General features: G+C 41.8%; 2 protein-coding genes across 2 annotated transcripts; one reads left to right on the top strand and one right to left on the bottom strand.

Moving 5' to 3' along the window:
* Positions 1-4: 4 nt before the first annotated feature.
* LOC134076645 (phosphomannomutase 1-like) lies at positions 5-8,683 on the bottom strand. The gene is made up of 8 exons (XM_062531796.1): positions 8,303-8,683; positions 6,780-6,897; positions 5,981-6,057; positions 5,208-5,299; positions 4,844-4,943; positions 4,448-4,523; positions 1,885-2,000; positions 5-1,459 (listed from the first exon to the last, which is right to left on the bottom strand). The coding sequence occupies exons 1-8, from the start codon at positions 8,387-8,389 to the stop codon at positions 1,337-1,339; spliced, it is 789 nt and encodes a 262-aa protein (XP_062387780.1). The 5' UTR covers positions 8,390-8,683; the 3' UTR covers positions 5-1,336.
* A 5,464-nt stretch (positions 8,684-14,147) lies between these two features.
* gucy2ca (guanylate cyclase 2Ca) lies at positions 14,148-27,642 on the top strand. The gene is made up of 27 exons (XM_062531092.1): positions 14,148-14,655; positions 14,976-15,088; positions 15,400-15,467; positions 16,194-16,415; positions 16,743-16,861; positions 17,392-17,491; positions 17,614-17,728; positions 18,142-18,283; positions 19,009-19,094; positions 19,204-19,318; positions 19,402-19,483; positions 19,759-19,861; positions 20,013-20,072; positions 20,183-20,254; positions 21,016-21,120; positions 21,375-21,461; positions 21,653-21,785; positions 22,577-22,714; positions 22,998-23,086; positions 23,279-23,370; positions 23,724-23,882; positions 24,293-24,485; positions 24,961-25,135; positions 25,411-25,509; positions 25,985-26,079; positions 26,197-26,273; positions 26,570-27,642. The coding sequence occupies exons 1-27, from the start codon at positions 14,454-14,456 to the stop codon at positions 26,754-26,756; spliced, it is 3,228 nt and encodes a 1,075-aa protein (XP_062387076.1). The 5' UTR covers positions 14,148-14,453; the 3' UTR covers positions 26,757-27,642.
* Positions 27,643-27,987: the final 345 nt, after the last annotated feature.

Here is a 27,987-nt window from a genome sequence, read left to right as displayed (position 1 = left end):
TCAATGATTTCAAAAAGTGTTATTTTAATGAAATGGTCTCACTTGTTGCCACAGGATGTGTATGTGTGTCTATCAACAATCATATTCTACACACACACACACACACACACACACACACACACACGTGATTTTTCCCTCTCTGTGGTGGGAGTGTTTACATGGATGCTACATTCCAGCTCATCCGACTGAATAACGATGTACAGTATGAGAATGCAAGGTAGCCGGAGAGTAATCATGCTTTATGTGGTGACTCCTGCCTATGGCTTCTGCTACAGATGTGCAGCGCTGTTGTCCACGAGATGTCAACATGCACAATTCACATTTCAATTCACATAATCAATTTCACATATTGTCTTTGGTTTGTAGACAAGACAACGCACATCGTTAATGACCTACTCTGCCCTGATGTAGCTCTCGCAAGGCAGAGGACTAATAATAAATAGTACACAGAACATCAGTCACTGGGATATGCGCCCAAAAGAGCCGTGTCCCACAAATGACATGCTGTTTGTATTCTGTTGGCTGGCAGTTGCTTTCAGCAAAGGGGAATGATTCACCAGACACTGTCTGCTGGGAATGTTTAGCTCCATAACAATTAACAAGAAATACATTGGCAAAAATCTTCTATCCCACCCACTCCAGTCACTGGCACACTCGTTGTCTCTTTCTCTTCTCTCAGTCACTGGGCTTACCCTTAGCTACATTTATTATTACAAGGTGCACCTTTGAAATGAATAACTCACCTCACTTGCTACATTCACAATGTAAACTGATTATCTCAAACACAGTGTGCTCACTGTGTCAGTCTGAGTGCAAAACTAGTGCACACACCCCACACTGATGCTGTGGTATTCACAATGGATTATCTACATGTACAAGTCTTGGAGGCTTGCACCCCCATCCCCTCCCACACCCCACCACAACATCAGACACAAAACGAAGAGATTAGAAACAGAGCTATTTTGTTCATCCATTGTCCATCTTTGTCAGAGCTCTCAGCTTTGAGAGCAATAGGCCAAAGTCATTTGTACCATAAAAATCCCACAAAGTGGTGAGCACCACATCACAGGGATTGTTCCTTTTAAAAGTTCCAGTACTCCAGAATGATTCCAGAATGATCCTCACCATCGTCATCATCATTCACAATGACAATGAAAACAAGAAGATATATATTAAATTACATATATATAAAATCAGTAGTGGTCTGTACACTATGCAGAGATGATAGTGATGCTCCCTTGGTTTGGCTGGAGGAGCACTTGTCATCAGTGCACTCCCAAACGCAGAAGCAAGAGTTTATTCCTGGGAGGACGTTGCTCTTCTCTTCTCAAGGCTGTCATGATTCATTGGGAGGGGCGTTGAAGAAGATCTCTTGACAGAGCCTCGCCGTGTCCTTGGGAGAATAGACAGTGAAACCGATGGTGCGCGGGTCCTCAAAGATCTCGTAGTCATTTCCACCCTGGAGATGAGCAAATCAGAACTGACAGTCACTACAGGCAACAACTGTGTCATGAGGATTTTTGATAAACAAATACACAACTTATATGACAAATTTCATGATCTGTGCCTGGATCTTCAAAACGTCCTCTGTTTATGTCTTCTTTCACACAATACCGCTGAACCTGCCTTTCAAGGACAATTAAAAAAAAAAATGTGCCCCCAAGAGTGTAGCACTGTAGCTATCTGGTAGCTCTAGCTGTTGGCTGCAGCAACTTGAGCTAGATAGAACCAATTGTTTTCAGGGTTTTTTATCCTACCAGCATAAATAAATAAATAAATAAATCGGCAGAATTCTCCTATAAACCCCCTTTTTAGGCTACCGCTCTTCAGCCCTTGTGTAATGCCCCTTTTAAGCCCAGCTTTTGCCGTTTCTCCCAAACTCACCAGATCTGTTTCGTTGCCAAAAAAGTAGATGGCATCCAGGCCCTCGGCTTCCAGGACCTGCAGACACAGCCTCTTGTCCCAGCCCTCGGGGAACACATCAAAGCTGATCAGACCGCCTGTAGAGAGACAGACAGCATGGGGGCACTGTTTCATCAATTACGCCAGCACAGCTTAACCAGTCATAGCAGCATAAGGCTCCGCAAACAATCGTCAAAGAATGCACTTCCAAACTGTTGCATTTGTTGATGATGTGATCCACACTGAATATTGTTTTTAATCATATTCGTTTTTATATTTTTTTCAGTTGGTAATGTGTCAGCTTCAGTGGTCATGTTGACAATCTTTGAAGCACACGGGTCCATTATTTTGAGCTTTGCTTCTATTCTACAAGGTGTTACATGCTTCATGCAAGGGCAGGTCATAAACTCATTCGGTGGCTTTACATCTACCCCTTTGGATTTACTCTGAATCCTTTCACCTTTATTGTTGGGATTGTATTAGGTATTGAGGAACTTTCGTTGTTGAACATGTTCACATATTGTTCACCCTTTAATCACTATTGTCACTGCTGTGCATTTGCTTCCCAAGATCACGAGGCTACTCAGTCTCAGTACAAAAAAGCATGCATTCAAATCATGATGATCACATCTACTAACTCTAAAATGTGTAGTAACTTGCCTTACAGTCTATACGGACACAGGTTTTTTTTTCAAGAGCTTGTAGTTACCGTGGTCTAATCAATTCTGGTCAAAGTTGTGCACAGAATCTCATATTGTGTGTCTTTCAGATCAATTTCTGAAGACGCAAACCCAATAGGGTTAACTAAGATTCTCTGAGATTGAGAGAAATGGTTCACACAGTGGATTTAAGCACCAACAACAGTCTGTTGCAGCTAAGACAACTACTGCAGCTGTTTCGGCAGTGACACAGCTGAAAAACAACCCCCTTGTTCCGCAGCAAAACAGAGACTCCAGTGATCACTCCACTCAAAGCTTAGAAGAACAAAGGCGTTTGAACCCAGCCGTGGGGTGATTAGTCTGACAACACAGAGCTTTGACAGGGTCCGTGGATGCTCTGCACAAGCAACGCCCTCTTGGCAGATTCAAGGCAGTCGTCTACAACACACTGCACATACACTGCATTTTGTGCAGCAGGGACATGTACTGTATGCATGTCTTACTGGGATTGGAATGCCGATTCTGGTGGTTTCCAAGCAATCCTGAACACTTTGTGGTCTCTGGGTCTGCCCTGTTTGTGAGCTCACAAGTTTGCCAAGCAATTCATTTGGTAGTGGTGGTGAAAGACCTTGGTTCCATCCCAAGCCACAGACATGCATCAGCAGGCTCACCATGGTTACACTGTGTGTCAGTGGTCAACCAGCATGCCTCTTGACAGGCATTGTTGCATGTGGTGCCCCTCCGTCTTGCCCAGATTTAAGCCCTTTGTGGAAAAAGTCCAGAGTGCACTAAGCAACTCTCCAACAAAAGCAGCAACTGGCAGGTCAGCAGCCAATCAGAAAGTTCAGCTGGTGCACACCCCCCACCTTGTCCAGCCCTCTTGCGCATATGCTCCGACCCAACCCCCGGTCAGAGAAAAGGCAATTGCAAGGCCAAATTAAGTGCATTTCGCACATTGCCCTGGCAAAAGGCAAATGGCTTGAACAACCCTGCGGAATCATTACTCAAGCCAGACAGATGGATTACACGAAATGGGGAAAAAGACTCAAGCCCAATGATAATATAGCTGAGCTAATATGTGAATAGAAACATTAATCGATTTCTTGAGAGAAAGAGATTAAAAAGCAGCATTCTGGTGCATGCATTTACATGTCTGTTTGTTATACACTAAACAGGTTTATTATTTGGGAGGAGCAATAACAACAAACCACAAACTGCTGCTATTCTAACCGCATGAGATTTGATTTGCAATAACAAAAACAGAGACGTGAACGTGTGTCTCTGCCGTCAACAAGGAGAGCAGTCATAATATGAATTGCTCTCCACATAATTCCTTATCATGGAAAAACGTATCCTGTCCTACTGTTTACGCCTTTCGGCTAATTGTGTCATCACGGCCAGATAACAAACTCTCCTGCTGGAAAAAAACAACGTCCCCGCAAGCTGTTTGTGTGTCTGTCCACAGTACATTTTCACAGATCATTAACTGAGCAAAACAACTCATTCCACCGTGAACAAACACCCAAGTTCTGACGCGCGAGAGAAAAACATCCCCGGCTGCACGAGAGGATAGACAGAGGGACTGTGGATGATGGCCTTTTTAAGTGCTAAGTGGTGCACCACAAAAATAGCCTTGTTGGGAGGACCCTTTGATAAAAGAGGACAAGCAGGTTCAATGTTTCCACAGATGGTGGAATGGGCTGACTAACAGGCTGAGAAAGGAGAAAAGAAACTGTAATGGAGACTGTAAGGGGAAATGTTATTTTTTAAACCTCTTTCTAGAGCGGGACGTGCTATTACATTTATACAAAGACATACATAAATGTTCAAACCCCGAATGTGAGAACGTGCATTGGCCCCATGTGCCACCCAGCCATTGTGCTCACCTCTGGTGAAACGCAGTCCTTTTCCTGCAAACTCCTCCTGAAGGGCTTGCACAAACTTCTCCCGGATTTTCTCTCTCTGTGCAAAGGGAAGAGATGAAAACCTGCTTTTAGCGGGTCACATGACTGAGGACTCCCATTGCTCTGCTTCAGACTGCTTTTCCAGGGTCAAATGCCACATGGCATCCCATCTCCCGTTTACATCCAACACTGAGTTGCTCTAATACACAGAGAGTATCTGGAAACCTGCAGTGTTGACATATTCTTTGCTCCTATTCACATTGCAGGCTTGTTTGTGTGTTTTAAGGTGAGATGTGACTATATATTGCACTTCACTAGCACTCTGTACCAAGTATACAGTAGGTGGGAAAACTATACCAGTTGGCCCACCACAGTTACCTTGTCAATTTCAGAGAACTCAAGGCGCTCCTCTGGAGTACAGCTTCTTCCAATGGGAGAAATGTTCAGCATTCCGTTGCGAAACTCAATAAAAGTGCCCCTGGGATAGAGACAAGGAGTGTTAGGATTGTTAGATTCATTAGCAAGTTGTAACTCATCCTTGCTCTGAAGCTTGGCATGTGGTTAATAGGGAGAAAGGTCAATGGGTTTGACTGAAACGAAAGGCAGCTACCAGCTGCTTAGCTGCCCTCAACTGTCTAATGAGTCTTTAAGTCACTAAGGATACATGTATGCTGCCTTCAAACTTTGGCACCAACAATTTTACGAATGATGTGCAATTTTGGCTACATAAGAGATATCCAACCTTTTCTTGGGCAGTTTGATCAGTCCCATGTAGCGCAGACAGAAGTTGATGAGATCCTGCAGAAGCTCCTCTCCCAGTTGGTTCTGAATAGCCTACAGAGATGAAGAAGCAGCTCAACTGGGTGTTTTGAGGCTGAACAGAAATCTCTTGCCAGCACTATTACAATGTTATAACTGGGTAAGAAGCACCAGCTGTGGCTCCGTGCACTGTTCATTTGGCCAAACTAGGTGGGACTTGGTTAAAAATGCATAGTTTAGAAATGCACATGGCTCTAAGTCTTGGTGGTAATCTGAGGGAGTGTCTCTGATGCTGGATTAAGGGGTCATTAAAATGTATGAAGTTTACTGAGGAGGGACAATGTCAACTATGACCTCACACATGACCTATGTCTGAGTGTAGTAGTGTCACGTGCGACTATGTCATGTCCTATGTCATGTGCAGTCAAAGCACGCACATCCCAATTAAAAAATGGGAGCAGGACTCAAAGCAAAGTAATGAGTAAAGGAAAATGTCCGCTGCAACCAAACTTTTGCTCCCAATTTTTTTTAATATACAAAACCGTGACATTTCGGGCCTGTTAGCCCTTCCTCAGACATGATGTCATGTGCGACTCCATAGACAAGGTGCACAGCACAGGAGGTTGCAGAGTGGGAATTAACTCTACACTTCAAGACAGAGGACAGAGGAGGAGATCAGCTACAGAGACTGTTGCAACATCAGAGATAAGACTAAGAGCATCTTGCATCACTTATAATCTTTGCAGTCTGAATTACCTGTTTGGAGAGGAGCTTGCCATCTTTGTATTGCACCGTTCCATTCTCAGCAAACACGTAGTCATACTTGTGGATTACTACAAGAGAAAGGGTCAGAGCATGCATGAGGCTTCATACCTTACATGAACTAAGACTTTGAGCCCAATGACAAGACACACAAATAGCCACCCTCCCTTTCAGGACAGCCATTCTTGGACATTGTAGGATTACAGCATTGTAGATTAGCGCCCAATGTAAAGCCAGCCTGACCCCGAATTGCTGTAAAGACTCTCTCCTGTTGTTTAGATTTGACAGAGTGTGGTGAACATGACCGCATGTCTGCGCACTGTCTGGTCGGGAGCGGCGGGTCGCAATGCCAGTTCTCCCACATTCCACAACTCTTTGTTTACTTGGCCAGACATGCTCCATTCCCTTCCAAGGTCACTAGGTCACAGGCCAGGCCAGTGCATTCACGTATGAGAATGTCACAGGTACGTACGTCAGTGAACTGTGCTATCAGCGTGTGTTTGTCCGTCAACATGCTTTTTCCCCCCCCCACACTCAGGCAACATGCAACAGTGGGGCCAACAGACGTCAGTGGCCTCAGCAGATCACAAACGTGAGGCGTGCAGCAGGAGTCTCTTAACCATTCATCTTGGCAGGGCCTCATCAGTGTGTGAAATGGTCCTTGTTTTCTTATTTTCATCAGGTAGTGAAAGTCTTTTGATCAGTTCTATTCTTCACATCAAAGTGTCAAGGCAAGTGAATGGGATGGAGGGGAATGTAGGGGGGGAAAGGGGGGTAGGCCTACAACACTCACCTTCATCTCCATCACCCAACTGTTCTGCAATCTTGCAGTAGTCTGACCCTCCCACCACACCAATCTTCACCTTTTTCCGCAGGGACTGGAAAAAAGCATCCAGCTGCGGGTCGATCTTCTGCATGAGGACAACACAATGAGGAGAATTTGATCAAAAAGCACTGATACTTACAAGGTTACGACACATAACACAAAGTAAACATACCAAATATACCTTTACTTAAAAGGATAGGCTACATCGTCTTCCTGTCTGACTGACCAAAACTGCTCTCAACACTCTGACCAGTGTGTCACAACACTAGATAGGCCCCATCATCAGCTGGCTCAAAATCAAAATGACAAGGTGTGTTCTTACTGCGCACTGTAAACCTCTGTTAGGCACTGTACATTCAGCTCTGTGATTTAATGACACCCTGACTTATGTAACTGGTCCTTGCACGTTGGGCGCACAATACTGATAAGTTGTTTGGGAAATCTCAGCCCAGTCCATGGGTTACGTGAGGACCAACACGGTTTTTGGGAGTGTCATAAGTTGCGCATGCTGTTGTCCAGTTTAAGTCCATGCCCTCTGGTGCGTTTCACCTTGTGTAAAATATTAAACAAACGGTGATTAATAGCAACAGTAGGCTATTTCCTGGATGGCAAAACAAGGATCAGCTCGCCCAAACTTTTCGGTCATGGGAAAATAGCCTAGCCTACTGACTGATACAAGGGAAACTATCCCTCGGCCAACAGGCTTCAGGAAAATTTACGATCAAAGACGTGTCTGCTCTACAGACGACCTTCACGTTGAATACACACAACAATGCATGCACCATTCCTTCAGTAGCCTACTATAAGATTAAACTGACGCCGTGATCTTCTCCTACGCTCAGAACCACTGACATCTCATGTTATGGACATTACACAACTATGGTCTATGTAAGCATACGCTACAGCCCTTATAGGAATCGCGGAGAACACCGCGTACTCGAGAATGTTTTGTTGTGGAAGCTAATGTAGCGACCCAAAGGAAACCTGAAATTATTTTGATTTATATATATTTACATGGGACATATGTTAAACACAGCGGTTTGCGTCAATGATAATAATGTTTTTGTTTTTTTACAGCAAAATGAGATAAAATAAATAAATAAATAAATACATAAATAATGAAATAAAATGTCATTGAATAACTGTTCAAATACAGGGATATTATATCGTTAATAGTATTTGTTTTGCCCTGGGATATAGGGTAAATTGGGGTTGTTTTCAGTACACTAAGTGCTGAAATTATAAGGATCTGTGTAACAAGTACGCTATCAAGTAGCCTTCAACAGAGCATCATCCTAGAAATAGCCTTAATGGTGTTACGTAAGAAAAGAACATGCAATCCAAGCGAAGACTATAGCCTACATTTACCTATCCTATAATTGACAGTAAGCAAATTCTGGATATTGCGCATGCAGGAGCCTCTATTGCAAAACACAGAGTTATACAAGTAGCCAAAACGACTCAATAATCCATGAGGATACAAAACTGACCTCTCTTGGCGAAGTCAGCGTGCCATCCACATCAAATAAGCACAAGATGTTTCTGTTTGAGGAAAAGCAACGTATCTCGTCCATCATTCGACGTTCAGTAGCCTAATCAGCTTTGTAGAAACAGTAAATTGTTCTATATATCACCGAAAAGGTGAAATAAAACAGTTAAATTCACTCTTCTAAAAAAAAACCCAGATATTCTCGAATAATTTAAAATAACCTCCGTCAAACAAAGCACCAGTAAAGTGACCCTACCCACGACTAAACTTTTTGTCTATTTTTAGGCTATTTTCTTATCATGCTTCGAGTCCTGTGTGGATGAAGCTGAGAGTCCAATACCGGTTCTGTAAGAGTAGGACTGAGTTAATTCACATTCTTTCGGGCAATGTGTCAATGCACGCAGTCTGTATTGGTGTGTCGTCACAGGAGGAGGGTTTAACCAACATCCAATTGAAAGCTCCTTTAGGAGATCACATGGACAAGTTGACTTGAACAGAGTGATTTTCCCTGAAGTCTCACTCACTGTCACATGAAACCGTCTTTGACAAAGAATGCAGAAGTATAGGATCTAAATAAATAGGCAACACAAACACTTATGCTTCGGTTGAGATAGTCTCGAATAAGTTCAGTTAAACTTTAGCCAATGTATTAATGCCCAATTAAAGGCCTACTCAGAAATAATGATTATTTACACTAAATAATAAATGAGTGGGCACTATTCATCAGGTCTATATTTAAGTTTGCATTCATTTTGTAAGGAAAGGCCGTACAACAATTATGTAAAAGGAATTCCCAATAGAGGTGGTTTGTCTCAAAGTAACATCCACATTTCCAAGCATTTCACTGCCTCCACCAGCTTGCCTTCTTCCCTCAGTGCATCATGGGGCCATGTCTTAAGTGATGCATATAGGCCTACAACTGATCATCCATATGATGTAAAAGAAAATGGTATTTTCCATCACCATCTTCCACTGCTCGGTGGTCCAATTATGGTGCTGGTGCATGTTTGATGCCTCCATTAACAGGGGTTGACCCTGACCAATCTGCCGCTATTGCTATGCAACACATGCAATGAATGGAGATGCAATGCACATGCTGACACTTTTCCATCAGAAACGGCATTACCTTTTTCAGTTGGGGCTATTAGCTCTTCTTTTGGATCTGACCACACAGGTCAGAACTTGCTTCCCATGCACATCAATGAGCCATAGCCATGGTGACCCTGTCGCTGGTTCTCTTGCTTTATTAAGCACTAGGCACTGGCCACTGCAGATATCCCACAAGAACTAAAGTTTTGGCGATTTCAGGCCCTTGTCAAACATGGCCCTTGTCAAAGTCACTCAACATCTATTTTAGCTACTTCAAAAGCATCAACTTCGAGGACGAAATGTTCGCTTGCTGCCTAATATATCCCACTTCACACCTGTTGGTGGTCATAATTTTATGGCTGATTAGTAAACTGTAGCCAAAGTCCTTTAAAGCAAGTCTTGTCACTTGGTGGCCATCTTGGTAACACTTCGGGGCACTTATTTCAAACTAAGAAAAAGATCAGGCTCAAAAGAATGGGGATGAGTGAGTTAGCGCTGGGCGATATGACTAAAAAATAAAATCTCAATATTTTTAGTCTATTTCACGATAAAAAATATAAATCTCAATATTTTGACATTTATCTGTGTTTACTCTGTGTTTTATGTCATGTCAGTAATTTATTTTTATATGCATGTAAATGCAGGCGTGAAAGTAGTTTTTAATTCTTGCCAGTAGCCTACTATGAAAATTTCTCACACACAAAAATTTCAGCACACCTAAATAGGGTACATCAGTTATTTTAGATATTTGCAGAGCATTCATCAGGGCCTGTTGTTTGGCTTTGTCATTCCCTCTCCTTTCCTTGCATTGAAAGGCCCCTCTGCCTGCCCACTCTGTTAACTCACTTCTCCTTTTGCATGGCTCCATGGCTTTAGTTAACTATAGTTACATTTATATATTGAGTAGGCCTATATTCGGTAGGCTAGCCTATATCAGCCACCGCCAGGATGAATGAACTTCAAATAGGGAGGTCATAAACTGATACTTTGACAGAACATGAACCAACATGAACTGGTTGTTGACTAAACCATGACGACAAGACAGACTGAGACATTTTGAAATCTGCATGTTGACGTCAGAGTATCATAGCTGTCAACCCTCACGCATTTGATTGGTGTGACAGTACGTGGAGCCAATCAAATGAATGAATCTCACTCTCGAGTGAGAGTCACACAGTTGATTGATGTGAGAGTGCATGGAGCCAATCAAATGAATGAATCTCACTCTCAATGTGTGAGAGTTGGCAGCTACGTGTTCTAGGCTTCTGCAGGAAGAGTACACCATGCAACCTTTTCTTAGCCAAGATTGGATTGGGACAGGGTGAACATGTCAATATCAAATGGCATTCACATGGCAGAGTGAAGGGATAAGACTATCAGTAGACAATTGAGCAGACACTTCAGTCCCTGTAAATAAAAAAGATCACAGAAAAGTGTGTCTTCTTGTAATCTAGATCTTTCCAGATTTGGATCTGGATTTGTAGGCTAATGCTACTTTAACCTATACACATTGTTAAAATGAAAAGAGTGGGGGAAACCTTGACATTATATGAGAATTTAAAGGGAAAGTCTGTGTGTCTGGCAAAACTTTGTTGATGTTTAAGCTCAAGTCGTCTTAAAGATTCTTTTCAGTGCACACACAGAACGGACAGCAAGAGGACAATTCTCAAAATGCTAGCCTACTGAAATAGAATTGCGGACAGTAACAGTACAAGGGGGACATTTGGGCAGACTCCAGAAGAAAGCAGTATTTTGAGTACGTGCTGGTGTATAATGTTGGCATCAGAGGGTGGCGCCAAAGGCTTTCCTACTGTTTCACAGAGAACATTCGCTTTGACAAGAGCACTTTGTGTTGCAGAAGACCACATTCAGTGAATGATAAACAGATTCACATTTAATAAATGACCTGAATCAGCAGCTACATTTGGACATTTGCATCTTCATTTGAATATATCCTATATGGTACCATTTGGTGTGTATATGCACTTCAATAAATGGTTTTGGTGTGTAAGATTTAGGCTACACGATGCCTATATATAAACAGATGATTGCCTTCATATGTATGTCTTTGTACTTGGGACTGTTAGTATAAGTAAAAGTAAAAAGTACCTTTTTGAAAAGTAATCTCTGTCTTCATTTTAGTAATGTGTGTCACATATTGCTGATTTAGATGTGCTTACATTTCAAAATGATGCACTTTGCATCATATACTGTACGCTTCTGAAGCATCCAAACTTCCAAAAATGAAGAATAACATAAAGTTTATATATATCATCATATAGCTATCGTCACTAAGAAGTTAGTTAGTGAAGTGACCTTATTGATTATTCTTTTTGAATTTGCTCATTGTCTGTTATCTGATAGGTCAGTCTTATCCAAATGTTTGTGATCAACATGTTACAAATGAGTTATTAACTTGACAAATGGTTAGGACACTGTTAACTTATTGCTGACTTAGTTGATTATTGTGTTTGCTCTGCACCGTACGTTGAGCAATGATGCAGAGTATGTGCAGAGCGTGTATTCTGCCATTGGCTAAGAATAGCGAAGAATAGATGAGTAGGTAAGTTGAGCCACCACCTGGAAAGCATACATAAGCATTTTTCTCATGCGAGCTTAGACTGTGTTTTTATTAGATTTATTTTTATTTATTTATTAGATTAAACATTTTTAAAATGAATAATGAAAAATAAAGCATGACAATAGTAGAAATTCTAGCAGTGTAAAAAAATACAAAAGTAGCCTATACTTGGCTGGTCATCCATATGAAGCTAGATTATTAAAAGTATTGCAAACGTTCAAACATCCTTTAGATCCTTTAGAAAAAATGCTGGCAAAGTTAGCCATTTACAGTTAGTTGAGTTTCTAATTTGTCACCTTCCACCCCAGATAAGTTACGTGTGCTGTTATCAGCTGCTTCCTCTTAGAAGAGTGGTTTCCTGTAGATGAAGACCTGTTTGATTGCCAAGGAAGATACAGAGTAGTTTAACATTTGCAAATGTAACATTTTCCATGGTAAAATTAATGTGACAACTTTTACAAAAATATTTGTGTAGCTAAAGCCTGTTAAGGCTCTCTTACTAACAGCTTCATGATTAATTTATATCTTATCAGTCATAAGTTGAGATAATCTTATATGGCTCTAACAACGGGATGTTTCCTCAAATATGGAGAGGCAAAATCAGTCAGACTAATGACTCATTAACCCAAATATCTCCTAGGGTTCAAATTTCATTTCACCTTCATCACTCTCCTGACTTTTGTCTGTGACACTGTCATGGTCCATGTAGATATCTGTCGACATTTCCAGCATCATTTCACTTACATGTCCAACTGAAAGATTGTAGTTTACAGTTTTAATAGAATATGCATGAGCCGGCAATCTGAAGCAGCACTGACTCATAAAATTATATTTGTGGTCAGGTGCAGAGGAGCTTACCTACACTGTCATCTCAGGCTTCACCTACATGTTTGGTCATTGTGACAAATGCATGTACAGTACTATGATTTGGCTACCAGTGGCTAGACATAAAGAGTTGTTAAATTCAAGGTATAGAAGAGATGCTACCAGATGCTACCATGAAAAAAAAACACTTAAAACTGATCTGTACATATATAGCACAGAATGCTATCACACCACTTGGAATTTCTGTCCATAACCTAAAAAATGTAAAGAGTTAAAAACAACTCAATGTTACAGACGTGAAATGGCAACAATCAGCGCTGAAATAATACATGCTTACGTCATGGAACTTTGTATAGCCCCATATGTCACTTTAAAAAGCCATAAAAGCTGTAATTGCTTACACACCATACTATGCCAGGCCACTGTTATTATTGTCTCCAAAACTACCGAGGTGTTTAAAGAGGCCACTGTCTTCTGCTACCTCCATACGCTAATGTGCCAACATGTTTATTTAAGATTTTATGGCTTCCACTGTACTTGTAAATCACTGAAGCTTCTCAGGAACACTGCCCCCCCCCCCCCCCCCCCCCAAATTCTCCTAAAACACATGCACACACACATGGGCACACACATATTCTCACACACACACACACACACACACACACACACATACACACACACACACACACACACACACACACACACACACACACACACACACACACACACACACACACCAATATGTATTTGTATCTGTGCAGGACTGTATGGGACTATGAAAATAAATTCTCCTAAGTGTTGACAGTGTTTGTGGTGTCTGAGGATCTATCCAATCTGTCTCCTTTGTGAAGCGGACAGAAAGCATTTGTTTTATTACCCCTCATGACCTTTGCACACCTCTTACCTCTTCATTGGGCTGTATGATCTGTCCAGTTAAGGTGTCGTGCATGTAGGCTATTTTGATCATTTCAAGCCTTTGTTTTGATAACTTATATATATATATATATACAGGACACACTGGGCTTACATTTGAATTATCAATACTCAAAGGGATCAGATAGAAAAAACCTTACAAATGTAAGATAACACTGAGGAATATCAGTCAATTCAATAATTATAACTGATTTGACACAAATTATACAATTTTTCAGAGTACTTTGAACGCTATACGTTTGATGTAACAGATGGGAATGGCTTCTCTCAAACCAGCTTCAGATCCCGGCAATGTGTGGGAGCTGTCTCTGTGTTGTCATAACAGGTTGTTCATTAACACGGAGACAGGTGGGGTGTACTGATGCGCAAGTGTAGATTCAGTTGAACTGCAGGAAGCACAAGTTGTGGACAACTGTGACGAATCTGACTTACAAAAGTTACAAAAATTTTTTGTATTGCGTGGGATTGTCAAACATATTTTACTCACGAAATCGGGTGTTGCCAATCGGTCTGGAATATTCAATCAGTCTGGAATACTCCACTTTGGAGACTGCCTGGAAATCTTTCCTGGAAGAAATTATTGGATCATGCTTTGATTTAAACTCATGGGGCGCGCTATCATGGCAGTGTTCTCTATCAAATCAGGACTGCCATAGGGCTCATTACGATTCTTCTTTCAAAAAAAATAATTTACAGCCGGACTTGGTCAGTGTTAAAGGTCATCATGCTGGCTTTGCGATGCTTGCTCGGTCTGTTGTTTCTCACTTGGCTGATACAGGGGGACTTCCTGGACAATTGCCTCAGCAGACAGTTTAATCTGAACGTGGTGCTTTTGGAAGACGAGAATGTGGACTGGAGCTTGAGATATGTGGAAGATGCTGTCTACTCAGCAATTGAGAAGAACAAGGCGTTAAATGAAGCTGCCGGTATCAGTCTTGCTATCAGTACTAATGGCTGCACAGTGTTCTGTGTTCATGATGCCCTTAATGAACCATTGGCTCAATTGCCCGTTTTTGCTCTGAAACTGTCACTGGAAAAGTGTTCAAACTTAATGCAATTGCAATGCCCATGAACAAACAGTAATGTATTTGCTGTTCATGTCATTGAATTACTATTTTTTGCAATGACATCTACATTAGTTATGCCAACGTAACTGCTTCTTGTAAACGGTTATGGACATTATTTTCATGGAGCTGTTCATGTTGTATCCCCTTGCCTCTCTGTCTCCAATATTTCTTTGTCTTAGGCCTAACATATGCAATAAACCCAAATTTCACGGGGTTCAACACCACCTTGTACAGGAGAAGAGGTTGCCAAAGCAGCAGCTGTGAAGGAGTGCAGATACTGAAGTCACTATATGTGAGAATCTTGTTCTTGCACCAATCTCGTTCATGAACTGCTTATGCTTTCCCCAGCCACTTTGGCAAAGAACAAAAGTATTGAAACAGGGGGGCAACTTATGGTCCTTAACCCCTGGTGAGGATGACTGCTTCTGCAGTCTTGACTGACATGTATCCTGTGATGTTCCTCACACTAAACCTAATTTATACTTTAAGCTAAATTATTACATGTATAAAGATTATTTGAACCATTGGTCTACAGGTTCACTTTATAGTTTCTCTTTCAGTTTTCTCTTTGAACTTTGACCTTATGCTCTCTGTTTGGAGCAGGAGACTGATTCCGCTGGCTGTGCCATGCTGGGTCCATCGTGCACATACGCCACTTTTCAGCTGGTCGAGTGAGTATCCCATCTGGGCTGCTGTTACACAAACAGCTACAGGCTTCACGCAAAATGCAATCGTGACATTTCATTCACCTGTTACTAGCTAAATATTCATAAAAATGCTGTAAGCCATATGTGAAGAACATTTTTTGTAAGTATTCTAAAGCCATGGATTTGGCTTTAGAGTTGATGATCCTTGTGTGTCTGACATCGGTATGCTAACCTCTTTATCAGCTTCCGATTGTCTTTCATCTCTATGTGACCCTGGGTGCCTTTGTCATTGTTGTCTTGTCCCTTAGCTATAGATTTAAAGCGTCACCCTGCAGATAACCTGCAGTTCACGTCAGACACCACCTGTTAGCAATGTTCATTGCGTAATGGTAGGGAGTTTTGTTACAAAACCATTATGCAGGATTAACACTGGGAAAAATATATCACAGTTCTTTTTGGACACAGTTTTTTGTTTTTATTCTCATTATATTTTATTTTTAATTGCCATTTGATATTAATAACACTAGGGGTTGTTTCTGTCTTGATTTCTGTCTGTTTGCTGCTCCATGTCATGGTATGTAATTCTGTGTAATTCTGTATGCAACATGCCTCAAGATTGGGGTGTGACAAGGGTGTCAAAGCCTTCTTTTCAAATCGGAGCTACTTGTGGCACCAGCTTAATCAACCCATGTCACCTGGCTGAGTCGCTGAAGAGTGTAAGCTGTGCACCCTGTGCCCTCTTTGTGTCAGTCAGGAAGTGGGCTTCATCCTGACCATTCCCATCATCTCGGCGGGCAGCTTCGGCCTGTCATGTGACAACAAGCCCAACTTGACACGCCTGCTGCCCCCAGCCCGCAAGATCTCCAACTTCTTCCGGCACTTCTGGAATGTCACCGGCAACGACGTCAAAAAGACCAAGTGGGAAACAGCCTATGTGTACAAGCAGGAAGAATATTCAGAGGAGTGCTTCTGGTGAGGAGAGCCATACAAACACACAAGCCTATAGTGCGTTCATACACACACACACACTCTATGGTTTATTTGGTTTATTTATATCACAGATAACAGAGATATTTTCAACTGTTAGGATTTCACACACACACACACACACACACACGCACGCACGCACGCACGCACGCACGCACGCACGCACACTCACACACACACACACACACACACACACACACACACACACACACACACACACACACACACACACACACACACACACACACACACACACACACACAATGATGGCAGAGAACTCCTTGCTTAAGAATTCTCTACCTCCTCCCCTAGGTACATCAATGCCCTGGAGGCCTCCTCATTCAATTTTGCCAAAGAAGTCAATAGAAAGATGCTACGCAGTTTGCCTGAGATACGAAATAGCCTCGGAGACCCTAAGAGACACAGCAACAGTGAGAAATGTTCCTTTTGGTTGGAGTTTTAGTTCTACCGAAAAAAACAAAAACAAACATATTTTAAATTGTAAATTGCTATTTATCAGTGGTATTGAAGAGTTTCAATGAGGGATGCACTGACCCTGCACTGATATTGGATATTTGTCTGATAGATGGATCAGATATTGGTAACAGTGAGACTTTAAGAACTGTGACAACCGGGGTAACATAATATGGGGCCAATCTATTCAACCCAATTCTATGTTATTCATTGCTAATGTATACATGCATGCATGACTGCATGTACTACATCAATCATCAGGACTTGCTCGAAATTCTGTGAGTGCATATAGTGTTGAAATCAATTAAAACACTGCAAGTCCACAGCATTATTGGTACTGGGATAGAAAAAGACAGATTGGTGACTCCCTAGTTTCAAAAGCAGCGTCTGAATGTTTCAACAACGTATTTTATTCGTGAACTTGTAACATCTACAATGGATGTCCTTCACAAAACCAACCTGTTTTGTATCTGTTTCCCTTTCCCAGTATTCATTCTATGTGGAACACCAGATGACATTAGAGAAATTAAAGAGACATCACCTTCCATTCACCCCGACATCGTCTTCATCCTCATCGACGTTTACAAGTAAGTAGGCCACATACTATATATATAGTCCTCTATTTAGTTTCTGAGCTAGTTGACAAACATTCATGAACCTGTTTGATTGAGAACACAAAAAGAGATTTTTAAATTATTATTATTTTTAGTGAAAATTATTACCTTAACGAGACAGCCGAGCCATACATGAAGGATGTGCTGGTGTTCTCGCTACCCAACACAAGGAATTACAGTGGAGTAGACTGGACCTCCAACCAAAGCATGGTCAGCAAGCTGTTTCTACTATACTTTATGACACTTTGTATCTGGGTGAAATCATCATTTGACTGAAGTTAGAAATGTTGTTGTTGTTGTTGTTGTACAGCTGCCAAGGTAGTTTTATTACATTTAAAGCTGTATGCCTTAATTAGTTTAATGTTTTAAGTCTGCATGGCCCTTGTTTGATGTGGAAAAAATTTCAAATCATCAGCTATGTACATTGGTAGACATTTTGAGCCTAATTTAGGCTTACATTCACAACATTTAAGTCATGAAGGAAACTTCCACCACATATGTATGAATTCATAGAATTTAACATATTTTGTTTTGCAACTATTTGCAGATCTGACCCTTTTCTTGTTTTTATAGTCTCTTAATTTGGCTGGATCTCTATTAATTGTATCTCTCCAAATCATCAGATAAACGACTATGTGGCAGGTTACCATGATGGTGTGTTGCTGTTTGGTGAAGTGATAAGACAACAGTTAATCCAGAAGAAGGCTGGGGGATCTTCAGTTACACCGCATTTCACCAATCCTTTCAGGAATATTGAATTTGACGGTAAGACCCCAATACTGTAACCTGGCTAGGGTGTAACCAGATACATTTAAGCCTTACCAAATGTTCAGAAACACAGCAAACATCTTTCTCGTATAAGATTTTGAATGTAGTTGTGTAGGCCTAGTTCCAAATACAGTACATGTCCATGTAATTTAGCACTGACAGCATCAGCACAACCACTGCCTATCAACAGCACTGCTAGCCAAAGATTGTAGAGTGCTATGCTCTGCACTGAAATTTCTGCTGCTAACCGAAATCTTTTGTCTGTCATATAAAGCCTGTCCCATGCCATGAATGGTTGTGATTGTATTTGGTTATTCGGAAATGGGCTCAAATATAGAAATAACCAGGCAGAATATTCAGATGGGCTGTACTGTAAGATGACCATGGTAGAAGCTTGATTTGTGTTGTGTTGATCTGGACACATTTGTTACTCATATCAGGTGCCAATAATTATGGACGTGCGTGCTGTAGTAGCAGTAATGTGATGTTGATGGACTTTTTCAAATGATTTTATAGATTGATATGTGTTCAGTATTTGCATTTTTAAAATAAGTCAAGAAAATAAAGGCATAGCGTAACAATGTAATGTTTCACCGTAGTGTAGTGTAATGCAACAGAAAACATGATATATACAACATACTGTATGATAAGCTAACACTCTGTGGCCATGGGCCTACAAGTTTGTATATTCTTCAGACCTTCCTCTACACATGTTGTTACAGGCCTGGGAGGTCACTATGTTCTGGATGAGTATGGAGACAGGGATGTTAATTTCTCCCTCATGTACGTCTCCAATGTTGCGCTGAAGGTCAGTCAGGACTGATCCTATACCCCCATAAGACATTTTCACATGCTCTGCCTTTATATTTCACTTACCTGATGGTTTCTGTGTGATTCCCTTCCAATGCCCCTTTCAGTATAAAATCCTATTTGAGTTTCAATCGGCCACAAATACCGTGGTGCTGGTCGACAGCAGCCCTTCCTTAAGCTGGGCAAGATCAATGCTCCCAGATGACAAACCAGAAAAAAAAGGTAATGTTTTTGATCGGCAGAGTCTGTTGCATTTAAAGATGTATGATGAGTTAATTGATGTCTGTGTTTTTGTTCTACTGTAGATAATGAGGCTCAAAACATCATTGTGATTGTCCTTGGCATCAGTGTGGTGATCGTAACAGGCATTGCTTTGATCTTCTACAGGTAAATATACTGTCTAGAAGGATCCTGTTGCTAGCATTAGATATTATGAAGCTATCATTAGCTATTGTCTAAAATGTACTAAAGTTTATGACTCCAAATTATCACTGTTTCACCATTTTTTTTTGGACAAAACGGTTGAATATGTTCAATTAAAGCCCAGATGTTTTAAATTTCATTCAGAGAAGCACTGTAAGAAGGCTAACACCACTGTGGTGCCATGCAACATAAAAGCGTGTCATAAAAAATAGATAACAATATTGCTGTTTTCTTCATAGACAGAACAGGAAGGAGCGTCAGAAGCAGACCAGATGGTCCCATATCCAGCCTGAACTGATCGCCCAGCTGTATGACAAGAAGCACAGCATGATATCTCTCAGGGTGAAAACTCAATGCTGACACGTCCCGTAACATTTCCCATAACATCTTTCACTCCTGACTCTTTCTCTTTCACTGGCTTACAGCAGGACAGTGTTAACTTCAGAACACACACAGTGATTAACGGTAATTCTTCTCTCTCTGCATTTGCCAGATTGATGAGGAACAGAGAGATAGTGGTGTTTACGTCCGTAAGGCTCACTATGACAAGAAGGTGCAGTATCAACCTAACTCGCTTGGCATGACCATTTCACTCAGGTCTTTTGACTGGTTTTGTGAGAAAACTGCAGTGCTCCTGCATGTGCTGTGCTTTGCCTTTTACAGCCTGTCATCCTTAAAGAGCTAAGGAACACCGATGGGAACTTCAGTGATGACCAGAGGATAGAACTGAATTCTGTAATGTCTTTTCATATCTCTGCTTCATCCTTATTACAAACGTTGACATATAGGCTATACAAATAACGACATACTGTACAAACACACACATACACACACACACACACACACACACACAGTCACACACACACACACACACACACACACACACACACACACACACACACACACACACACACACACACATGCATGTAGCATGTATTATCAAGCTGTAGGCTATCTTTGATTGCATATGTGATATATAGAGCCCCTTTATTTTTAAACTATTAGCACCCCACACTTCCTGTATTTTGTTCCCTTCCTCCTAGATGTTTTCTTGTCAACACCTCATAATTCAATCAAGATTCAACATCAGTGCTAAGTCCCTCTCAAACTAGTGTTGAAATGCCTGGGTTTTACAATGCTTGTCCTCATGAGTGAGGGCTCTTTATTGTTCTAAAAATGGCATCAGGCCGATTGTCGTCATATTCAATCTCTTATCAGCCTCTCCGTCAGACTGGAGTCAGATAAGTGACCATGTCTCTGATTTATTTCGTAACAGCGGGGCGAGAGAGGTCAGGCTTTGAGGCATGAGAAAAAGATGTCAAATCCCACCTTTGTCTGAGTGTTTTAAACCCAATGCTTTATTAAAGAGCTATTAATGAGGGTTTAAGTGTGTTTCCACAGACATTTGTCTAATGTTCCAGCTGCCATTGACACACTTTTTTCTGTCTATTATGTTCACCTTCTGACTCTGTGTCCTTTAAACCTTTCCCTCTCAGCTCTTGAGGATTGACTATTACAACCTGACCAAATTCTACGGCACAGTGAAGTTTGAGTATGGTGTGTTTGGAGTTTTTGAGTTTTGTGAAAGAGGCTCGCTAAGGGTAAGGGAGACAGGTTACATTTATGATGTTTTCAATGGTGCGATTGTCACGACAGGAACTTTATTGGCTATTTGATAAGCTTGTAAATGTTTTATAGGTTATTTCTCTGAACGTGATTAAAGTTTGCCTAAATCCTCATTTACATATACAGTAGATGCACCAATATCCAAAGCAGCTTGTAGATTTGAATGTCACTAGCCTGAGAACATAATGCTATCCTTTCATGATGACATCTCTTTTTTACCCCCTTGCAGTACATTCTAGATGACAAAATCTCCTACCCTGAAGAGACTTTCATGGATTTGGAGTTTAAAATTTCTGTCATTTATGACATAGCTAAGGTACCTTGTGTGTTTTGTGTAAATGTTTTCCGTTTTCCAGCACTCCATCGTAGGTGTCTGTGACTAAGTGTGTGTGTGTGTGTGTGTGTGTGTGTGTGTGTGTGTGTGTGTGTGTGTGTGTGTGTGTGGGTGGGTGGGTGGGTGTGTGATTGTGTTTTGTATGTCTGTGGATGCTCATGTCTACACATTAGGGGATGTCCTATCTCCACTCAAGCAATATTGGTGTGCATGGGCGTCTCAAGTCCACCAACTGTGTGCTGGACAACCGCATGGTGGTGAAGATCACAGACTTTGGTTGTCATACAATCCTCAGCCCTAGCAAAGGTAGGCATATTCAGACCACAGTTTCTCTCTCTCTCTCTCTCTCTCTCTCTCTCTCTCCCCCTCTCTCTCTAGACAAAATTGAGAGACCACTTCACATTTTATGATGTCATCCTTGTTGTTGAGCGACATTTGAATAAGTTGACAGTCATATTCAAAATGTCGGCTTCACCCTGGGTCTATTTATCTGGACCATACCTGAGTGTAATTACTTCCTCCTAGCCCCTGACCTAGCTGGTCTCTGTAAACACTATATTTTTGTTTGCGGACCTGGGTCCATTTATGTCATACACTGTATGACATAATACACACTAGCTTCTATTTACCAATATCACTCAGTAACATCGCAAAAACTGCAGTTTATTTTCTGGTTTTGGGTCCCTATCAAACGGTTTAGTGTGAATGTGCCCTAAGAGATTATATACACAGATCTTTGGAAATGTTATGATGACCATAATGTTCATTTTTCATTGTCTTTATTATAATTAAGTATTAGGTAGAGGGAATATGAATAACAAAAAAACATTTGATGTGTATTTAAATGGCCTATGTAAATGTTTCCTGTGTTCTCTTTTCATATTCTAATTCAAAAAGTGAGAAATAAACAATATGGTCCTTATGGCATTGCTGAAACAAAACATGTAAGGTGCCTGAGACTTTTGCACAGTATATGGGGGAAATTGATGGGTAGGAGAAGCAGCCTTATCCATAAACTGCTAATCTCTCTCTTTCTCTCTCTCTCTCTCTCTCTCTCCATCTCTCTATCTCTCTCTCTCTCTCCTTCCCTCCTCCAGATCTGTGGACAGCTCCAGAACATCTGCGTGAGCAGGGCATCTCCCAGAAGGGTGATGTGTACAGCTTTGCCATCGTGGCCCACGAGATTCTCCTGAGGGAGAGACCTTTCTACATGGAGACCAACTTAGATGTGGCAGGTTAGACAAGGCATCTGATTGAACGGCTGTTATGATGGGAGAGCCAAACGCAAGGGGATTGGTGAAACTGCCTTTAGCAATGAGCAGCATTTGAGCGGTGAACGTCTAAAGTACAATGGCCCCACCTACTGGTTATAAATATAAATACTCCAACTGGTTATTTGTGGTGTTAATGTTTTATTTTTGTCTGTTGTCTGTTTTTCCATTGATTTGCAAGAAACCAGTTAAATATGTAAATTGTGATTGTAAAAATGTGGCTTTTTGTTCCACATTTATTCCACAGAGAAGCTTAAAAGGGTTCAGTATCCAAATGGACCTCTGTACTTCAGGCCCGACCTCAACTTTGAGACAGGCAATGAGAGAGAGGTGGAGGTATGACTTACAACATGAATAACACAAACACAAACACAAACACAAACACTAACACTAACACTAACACTAACACAAACACAAACATAAACATAAACATAAACATAAACATAAACATAAACATAAACAAACATATTGATAATCACTGCAGCCTTTAACCAGTGAGAGCATGCATGCTAATCTGTGTCCCTGCAGCTAAATGTGTTGATTAAAAACTGTTGGGATGAAGATCCAGAGAAGAGACCTGACTTCAAAAAGATTGAGGGATCAGTAGCAAAGATCTTCAGGTAAGAACAGACTTGGAGGGTTTTGGCATCATACTGTACATTTATATTTAGTGAAGTGTGGTGCTTTGACAACCAATTGTTTTGAATGACGGTGATATTTTCTATTTGCTACTCACACATGCATGCACACACACATACACACACAAATACACACACACACACACACACACACACACACACACACACACACACACACACACACACACACACACATACACACACACACACACACACACACACAAATACACACACACACACACACACACACACACACACACACACACACACACACACACACACACACACACACACACACACACACACACACACACACACACACACACACACTGCAGCAACGTCCACAACCATGCCAACGAGAGCTACATGGACACCCTGATTCGGCGGCTGCAGATGTACTCTCGTAACCTGGAGCACCTGGTGGAGGAGAGGACCGCTCTGTACAAGGCCGAGAGGGACAGGGCCGATCGCCTCAACTTCATGCTGTTGCCAGGGTCAGTGTCTGGGGGTACAGGAGCACACACGCCGTTCTCTCTGCAATTAGAGTGAACACCATATGAAAAATACTCTCTATGAGTGGTGCTTTTTTTTTTTTAATAAGAAGCTTTCTCTACGAAAACTACTAGACTAGAATTTCCATCTTTGTAGAGAATTGCGCCACTATTTTTGTGTACACAACAATACATAGGAGGATGTAGGCTACTGTAAAGAACATCTAGTTGTTTTGGGCATTTTGTTCTGTTTCCAGTTAAGTTGCTACCATGGTGAATAGAACAATAGAAATCAGAAAAAGGGCTTCTTGGAGGTCTGGCTCACTGTCCGTGTGTCACCTCACGGGATCAAAAGAGTATAAATACATACTGTATATACTTACACTTATACTGTCCGTGTGTCCCCTTGCCAGGCCGGTGGTGCGCTCGCTGAAGGAGACGGGTCACGTGGAGCCTGAGCTCTTTGACGAGGTCACCATCTACTTCAGCGACATCGTGGGCTTCACCACCCTCTGCCACTACAGCACGCCCATGGAGGTGGTGGACATGCTCAACGACATCTACAAGAACTTCGACAGCATCCTGGACCATCACGATGTCTACAAGGTAGCGAGGGCTGGGGAGGCCCTGGGAGGGTGGAGCGATTCTTTTTGAAGCCTGTAGCATGTGGGCACAAAAATGGCAGGCTCTCTTTATATTGAGAAATGAATAACCTTTTTATTGGCGAGAGAACTGAGATGCTTTTGGCTAAAAATGATCTTTATATTCACCTCTATCCTTTTTATAGATTAAAGGTACACTATGCAAGATAAGATATTTTTTTGTGACTGTAGAGCTCCCTATAGGAGCTCCCTTTGTAAAAATCTTGCATAGTGTACCTTTAAAATGGCAGGATATGTCCCTACTTGGAATCCTCTTGTTGACCCCTTGATATGTTTTGACATATGTTGTGCATTTTTACCATAACCAACCACATGTCCTGTTAGTGGCGCTCCTGCTTCATAGCCAACTTGAATACATACCGTAATTGTACAGCTCCTATTGTCCTCCTTATGCTATGAACTGGTCCCCATCATGGTAGGTGGAGACGATTGGCGATGCCTACATGGTGGCGTCGGGGCTGCCCCGGCGCAATGGGAACAGACACGCTGTGGACATCGCCCACATGGCACTGGACATCCTGGCCTTCATGGGCACCTTCCGGCTGCGCCACCTGCCAAGCCTGCCGCTGTGGATCCGCATCGGTGTGCACTCAGGTAGGCTTCCTCTGGATCTGGCCTCCTTTTACTTGAATCTGTTTACTTGAGAATGATTCAGGTGCATCATGGGTTGAACACTCAGTATGCCAAATGGGCAGTGTTCACCTTTGAAGCGATGACAGCAAAGGTTGATTGTTTTATATTCATTATTTTCCATTACCAATAGCCTCACTTGGTACATGCAAGCTGAGGTGCGAATGAACATTTCTAACAGCAGGATATTTCCCTCAAGTGTTCACAAAACCGTATGTTTATCATTTATATGTCCACAGGCCCTTGTGCTGCAGGGGTGGTGGGGAACAAAATGCCACGGTACTGCTTGTTTGGGGACACGGTCAACACCGCCGCGCGCATGGAGTCAACTGGACAACGTAAGACAAATCAGTCACAAAAGCACAATTTTCCACACAATTACTGTAAACACAAACAGTGCTATGATACTATTTATGGTCACGAGTTCTGGGGCAATATAGGTAGCAGGAAGTTATGTCAAGGCAGGGCGAGACCTCCCCAGTGAAGTGCATTTGAATAAACCAATCACATGCAAACGATGTTAACTTCTGTTCTGATGAAGGCCATAGGCCGAAACATTACCGCTTTATTAAAAACTTAGGCTACTTATACTGTAACTCGGAGTGTGCGGCATCTCTCTCTCTCTCTCTCCATAAATTCTGATCTATATATCTATTTTTTATTAATTAACTTAGACTGCCTGACTGCCCCACTTTGTGTGTCTGACTTCACTCTGGCCCACTGTCGGCAAAAAACGCTGTCAAACTCACACCCTATGTTTTTGAAACGATTACAAGCCACATTCATGTCTGACGTGCATCACCTTTGATTCAGCTCTCAGAATCCATGTCAGTCAGTCCACCATCAACATCCTTCAGAGGACGGACTGCAAGTTCGAGTACGAGAAGCGGGGGGAGACATACCTGAAGGTGAGAAGTCTCCAGGAGACTGATGACGGTGGCAAGTGTTTTGATGCGTATACGTTCACACATGCAGTGTGGTTAACCAGAGCTCTGGGCTGCTCTGTTTGTGTATTCTCGTTTCAGGGGAAAGGTAAAGAGATGACGTACTGGCTGACAGGAGTCACGGGGCAGAAGTACGACCTCCCGACACCGCCGACAGAGTAAGAACACCTCTCTCACATCCCCCACCCCACCCCCACCCGCTCTGGCTCTTACTCATATTGTCACCGACTCATTGCTGTTTGGTCAGATTTTTGTATATTTGGTATCTCAATTTATTTCTCCCTTTCTGCCACTTACTGGGAAACGGCCTGCACTTGTTTCTTACAATCACTTCATGGTGGCAGCCCCTCCCCTCCTCAGGGGACTGTGGGGGGAGGTATACTGTACATCTCGGTTCATTGCTCAGGGGCTGCTCTCTGCTCAGCCTCTTGCCCTTTATTTGTCCTCTGTCAAGGGAGAACTTCCAGCGGCTGCAGCAGGACCTGGCGCAGATGATCGAGTCCGGCCTGGAGAAGGGTGGCGCGACCCGACGGGGCAAGACCCTCTCCACCCGGCAGAGGAAACGAGACCGCCGTAGCAGCCAGGGGAGCCAGGGCCTGCCTGAGTACTTCCACCTGGCCGACCCCAGCACCTACCTGTAGGCCCAAACCCCGGCCTCCCATCCCCATCCTCTGTTCCCTCTATACTGGTCGATATTCACTTTGCCACCTCCAACACTGACCTTCATCCCTCCCACAGTACGGCACTGTACTGTGTTGGTTGTCATGACCAGGGGAGCCAGGGACTAAATGTGAACTTCCACCTTACAGATGTAGCTATCTGTGAGGAGCTTTCGTGGTTGACCGAGTAGTTTTCTTGTGAGAGATGATGCTGGTTTGCATACCAGTGTGTTATTGTGGAGTTTTCTGTGCTATTTCTCTGTTGTTGATGGTTTTTTTTAATCGGTTTAAAGGGGAACTATGCTCTTCTAAGCTTAATTTACCTTAACTTAACAGCTTCGGAGTCATTAGAATGGTTACATGACTTTTTCCGGGTTGACACTCCGAGCGAGGAGCGTATAAAATATATACTCTGAAGCTGTAAGAGAAGCTCTGTAGGGAAAACTGCGACCAAAAATTGAGAAAAGAGCCCAAAATGACATACTGTAGTACTGCACTTTACATAATACAACAGGATTCTGAGTTGTGATTATTGATTTAGAGCTGTGCATTTGTCCAAGCATCTCTATCTAATGATGATTGTCATATTGTCATTTGTCTTATGTCTTGCAGGTGGATGACTAATTGTTTTTACCTAAATTACTGCACATTTCTCTTGGTCATGTGTTGTGTTACTGTTGTCTTATTTCAGTTAATTCATGATATAACAAGGTGGTCAATGTCAACATGTTTTAGGAACTCCATTTTCATAAGCTATCCTATTATTAGTGTTGATTGTGTCTGTGCCATAGTTAATGTTTTCCTAAATGTGAATGTATTGCATATGTATGGGTTTTGTGATATTATATATTTTGCATATAAATTTACATGAAATATCACACCCACCCCCTCGAAACAGGTACATCATTTCCACTTCATATCAAAACAAATATCTGCATGCTATTAAGTACTTTTGTGGAAAGATATTTTATTTACATTTACATTAGCCTATGTTTCGAAATTAAGAATGTTTATATAAACACACAAACAACAACAGTTGTGTGCAGCCACAACAGATATTTTAGGCAAAGTATAAACTTTACAAAAAGTTAACTGTAAATAAGGGACACAGAAATATGACACATAATGAACAAGTATTATCCTCAAAAAGGCAGTTGGGTATTGAAACAAAGATAAAGGCAAAATACTGTAACACCTTCCATATAGTTGAGTG

This window comes from Sardina pilchardus, chromosome 3, assembly GCF_963854185.1.
Source record: "Sardina pilchardus chromosome 3, fSarPil1.1, whole genome shotgun sequence".
Taxonomy (NCBI): Eukaryota; Metazoa; Chordata; class Actinopteri; order Clupeiformes; family Clupeidae; genus Sardina; species Sardina pilchardus.
This window is presented reverse-complemented; position numbering and strand designations above follow the sequence as displayed.